This window comes from the organism of the source record quoted next, unplaced genomic scaffold (genome assembly GCF_019419815.1).
Source record: "Pyrus x bretschneideri cultivar Hongxiangsu unplaced genomic scaffold, Pyrus_bretschneideri_v1 Contig303, whole genome shotgun sequence".
NCBI classification, from domain to species: Eukaryota; Viridiplantae; Streptophyta; class Magnoliopsida; order Rosales; family Rosaceae; genus Pyrus; species Pyrus x bretschneideri.
This window is the reverse complement of record NW_025999617.1, coordinates 31,716-36,068: the sequence shown is the minus strand read 5'-3', so window position 1 is coordinate 36,068 and position 4,353 is coordinate 31,716. Positions and strand designations below refer to the sequence as shown.

General features: G+C 38.3%; 1 protein-coding gene across 1 annotated transcript; it reads right to left on the bottom strand.

Annotated features, from left to right (window-relative positions):
- Positions 1-546: 546 nt before the first annotated feature.
- On the bottom strand, positions 547-3,259 carry LOC103947100 (LEAF RUST 10 DISEASE-RESISTANCE LOCUS RECEPTOR-LIKE PROTEIN KINASE-like 2.1). The gene is made up of 4 exons (XM_048590189.1): positions 3,024-3,259; positions 2,478-2,974; positions 1,865-1,903; positions 547-1,738 (listed from the first exon to the last, which is right to left on the bottom strand). Exons 1-4 carry the CDS (start codon positions 3,257-3,259, stop codon positions 621-623), a joined length of 1,890 nt encoding a protein of 629 aa, XP_048446146.1. The 3' UTR covers positions 547-620.
- Positions 3,260-4,353: the final 1,094 nt, after the last annotated feature.

The window sequence follows — 4,353 nt, the reverse complement described above, 5'->3', positions numbered from 1 at the left end:
TTTTTTTTTTTTAGGAAAACTAACGAAAAGGGTTTGAAAACTTTGAGTTTTAACGAAAATGACAAAAATGTGTTGTAAGTGAATAATATCATGATTAACTTTTTAAAGTAAAAATGTGGTTTTTGTTAAAATGAACAGTACCATAAATGTTTCGTTAAAACTTCTTTTTTAAAAAAAAAAAAAATTATTCTAAGATGCTCTGATTTATGGAGAAGTAGATTCAAACTTGGGCGCAAGAGAGATGAAGCGTGCACACTACCTTGATCAACTGTTCTGACCCACAAATGTAAATGTTTTGTATTACTAATAAGAAAAACTAATGAAAAGTCCAAAAAAAACTTCCCTTGTAATGAAAAACCCTTTTTAAAGGTATAGTGAATAGTAACAAAGAAAGGTATAAATGTGATTTTTCGTTAAAAATGAATAGTACCAGGAGTGTTTTGTTAAACCTTCCCTACTAATATTGTACATTTCGTGTTGAATTAGGAGGGGCAGTAGTAGGGTCACTTCTACTGTGTTGATTCATGTATAGTAAAAAACAAAACAAACATCAAACGCATGCTTCATTATTTAGATGACCTCAGAAAAACATAGATTTGTTCAAGTAAAGCATAAGGTTTCTACTTTATTGATACCAATGTGGTAGAAGAATCCACCGGGGATTTTGGAGGAGAAGATAAGTAAGGCTTGGGAGGTATCTGCAACGAATCAACACTCCCTTCTAACATATCTATCACTTCCTTCATCGCTGGCCGTTTTGAAGGATCAGTTTGTATGCACCACAAGCTCACTATGATCATCTTCATTGCTCTTGCTTTGTCTTCCTCGTTTGCAACACTCTGCAGCCCAAGCTCTTCGTCCAGTTCAAGACGCTTGTAAATCCAATGCGGAAAATATATTTCACTTGTATTTTCAGCTTTAGCATCGATGTTCCTTCTTCCTCCAACCATCTCTGAAAGCATCATTCCGTAGCTGTACACATCCGACTTGTGTGAGACATTTCCAAAGTTTCTAGAAAATACTTCTGGAGCAATGTAACATGTTGTACCTCTAGCACCCAACATCGAGACAATACTCTCTTTCCTGTTGCATATTTTGGCAAGGCCAAAATCTGAGATTTTTGGGGTGAAGTTTTCATCGAGAAGAATGTTGTGAGGTTTGATGTCGAAATGCAAAATTCTTGTGCTGCAACCACGATGTAGATACTCCAAGCCTCGAGCAACGCCAAGTGAAATTTGATCCAATGCTTCCCATCCCAAGTGATCATGACCTATATTGGGAGTATTTGAATCAAATATGAATTTCTCTAGAGATCCATTAGGCATGAATTCATAGATGAGAGCTCTTTTGGAACCCTCAAAACAAAAGCCTAGCAAGGCGACGACGTTGACATGGGAAGTTCTACTAATGGCTGCCACTTCATTCATAAATTCTTCTCCGTCTCCTATTAGTTTGGTCAAGACCTTCACTGCTACAAGACAGCCGTCCTTTAACTTTCCTTTGTAAACAGCACCGTAGCCTCCACGTCCTAATTTTTCTTTGAAGGAATTGGTCATGTTCTTGACCTCCAAATAGCTATACCTTCGTACTTGAAACGGCGTGTAGCTCCTTAGAAAGGCCTCTACAATTTGACGATTTTTGTTTTGCTTCTTCCAAAAGAAAAGAAATCTATATGATGACAACTTTCTTCTTAAGCAGCAAACGACAACGAATAGAAATATGAGACCAGCAACTGCACCTGATGAATATACGTTGAATATGGTGATTTATTCGATCGAATGGTAGCCATTGCAGACATGCTATAAACCTTATTACAACACATAAACTTAGAAAAACTAATCTAAGCAAGTAAAGTTATAATTACCTATTGAGACTTTAGCGACTAAGTTTCCAGTTCCAGGTCCTGCACAATGATCATTATCTCGTATCATAATCAAAAACCAAATTTAAAATATTGGTTAGGACAACTAGATTAATACAGAATTACACACGCTAACAATAAGATTATGTGACTAAGTTTCAAATAGTTTTTATCATAAATAATCGTGAAGGATATTTTTCACGTTAAATCGTGATGATGTAGAGGTTCAGATTCGACTTCACGGACCATCTTCTTCGTTAATATTTGATTAGAGGTGGCTATATTCAACCCTCCAGCCAGCAGTCGCCCTTTTTCCTTTGAAATCTAATGTATGGTAGGAGTTAGACTAGATGAGATTTTTCAACTTTTTGCACAGGAGAGTTGGGCAAGTGGGACAATTATACCGTATCAGAAATTATCTTCATTTCGAAATTAAACGATATTCTGAACTACTCTATTCTATAGAGGTGAATTTGAATTCGAGTGTAACAAAGCGACATATTGTGTTAATGAACTAGCCTAAATCATGTATGCTGCGTAGTAATTATCTAACAATTCATATTTCATGTAAAAAAAGAGAAAAAAAGAGTGAAGAGAGAGAGAGAGAGAGACTAACCTTCGTCACCATCCTTCCTACAGAACACATGATGGGTCCTGTCGGGGCAGAGGCACCTAAAATGGTAGGTGGTGTCGTTAAACCCACATAGGCCTCCACTCCTCTGGCAGAGGCTGCAGTCAGGAGCCAGCCATTTCATCTCAAACCCTCTTCCCAACACTTCCTTCATTCCCGCCGCCTCATCATTCCCATACCCTCCACCATGCACCACCGCCACCTCACTCAATCCGCACTTTTCAACCTCCACAAGACCTCCAAATTTCGGATGTATCTGCCGAGGCAGAGCAAGAACCGAAGTGTTATTACAACCAATCTTGTACTTTGGAAAAGAATCGACAAACGAAGGGCTGCAGTTGTAGAGCAGAAAGAACTGATCTTGGTTTGGAGCCAGCGTAAACTGGTCACTAGGGAGGGTTAAATTATGGATCAGTGAGAGATTAGTGCACGTAGAGTTGTCCAAGTAGTGCAAAAGTCGAGCATTTGAGACGGCAAAGAGTCTGGCTTTCGTAACTGATGTTGTGAATTATGTAATCGTTTCCGGACAACCGGAGAAGTGGGTAGGCTTCTTCTTCGTCGTCGTCTGCGCCGCCCTGGCAGGAGAGCTGGAAACCAGGGTAGCCGCAGAAGTCTTGTTGCCTGCCTTGGATGTAGAACGGGTAGCTGATTTTTTGGCGGCCACAAGTTGTGGGGACGCTGCAGTTTTGGTAGTAAAAGTCCACTGCGAATGCTGGGGCTTCTGAGAGAAGGAAGATCAGGATGAAGATGCAGAGGTTATGATTCATTATAAATTTTAGAGAGAGAGAGAGAGAGAGAGAGAGATGAGAGCGAATTACAGTACAGTAATAATGTTGAGATATTGGAAGGTGATTTAGCTTGACTTGATGATAACCACTCACTGAAGTCTTCGGCTCATAAAACTAAATCACCTTTATGAGCCAAATGAGGAATAAGCTGGTTTTTTGGTCTTTGCCGTGTTTGTCGTGTATCCCTAAAAAAACGCAAAGACCAAAAATTGCATACTTTTCATTCCTTGGTCAATGGCCAAATGAGGAATAATGTGAGTAAAAAACGTCGTCATTTTAGACACTAAGAAAAACCGGCTTGTTTGATACTTAGGATTGGATTTTAATGGACAATTTTCTAATATCAAGGCATACTGAAAAACTAAGTAAATTTTTTTCTACATAAAAAGGAATAGAAAATGATTAGGCATGAAAAAAACTCATCCCTCCTAATCCTCTCACTTGAAATTAGAGAATTATCCACTCCAATCTTATCATCCATGGTCCATACCTTGAAATTAGCTAATTATCCATTCCAATCTTATCCTCCATACCAAACAAGGCTTCAATATTAAATTTAAGATAATATTGGTTTGGACATGAATTTGCAATAGGTCCTAATGATCTTGTTATAAAATGAAATATATGCTCACATACTAATCATAGCTTCATTGTCATCCCTGTGAATTGCTTGCTTCCAAGTCTTGTTTCTTTGCTTGTTCCTGAGTGGAATGCAGAATGCAGATGGTTTTTTTTAGGGATAAATCAAACCCTCTGCTCTTTCTATATTTTGTTCTAAAAGCCTAAAACCGTCGAATCTTTCTTGCTCCAAATGATTCGTTCATATATAGAAAAGAAAAGGAAAAAAAATGAAATGCATAATCAAAGTATCATTTGAGTCTCCCCGTCTTGATCTCTACTAATTCGATATGAGACTAGGGGAAGGGAAGCTTTACGAGTGGAAGGAGGAAAAGGTCAGGTTAGTAGCTAAAAGCTTTACTTAAACATATGGGATAGATTACGAGGAAGCCTTTGACCCGGTAGACAAGATGAAGTCTCTTCATCTCCTGCTCTCTATTGCTGACAATTGGGAT

Bases quoted from the DNA above. Each gene is read 5' to 3' on its own strand.
- LOC103947100 (XM_048590189.1), bottom strand. From the start codon at position 3,259: ATGAATCATAACCTCTGCATCTTCATCCTGATCTTCCTTCTCTCAGAA. The intron at 2,975-3,023 runs GTTGTCCGGAAA...TACGAAAGCCAG, and splicing joins GAAGCCTACCCACTTCTCCG to ACTCTTTGCCGTCTCAAATG. The intron at 1,904-2,477 runs GTTAGTCTCTCT...ATCATTGTGCAG, and splicing joins TAGGAAGGATGGTGACGAAG to GACCTGGAACTGGAAACTTA.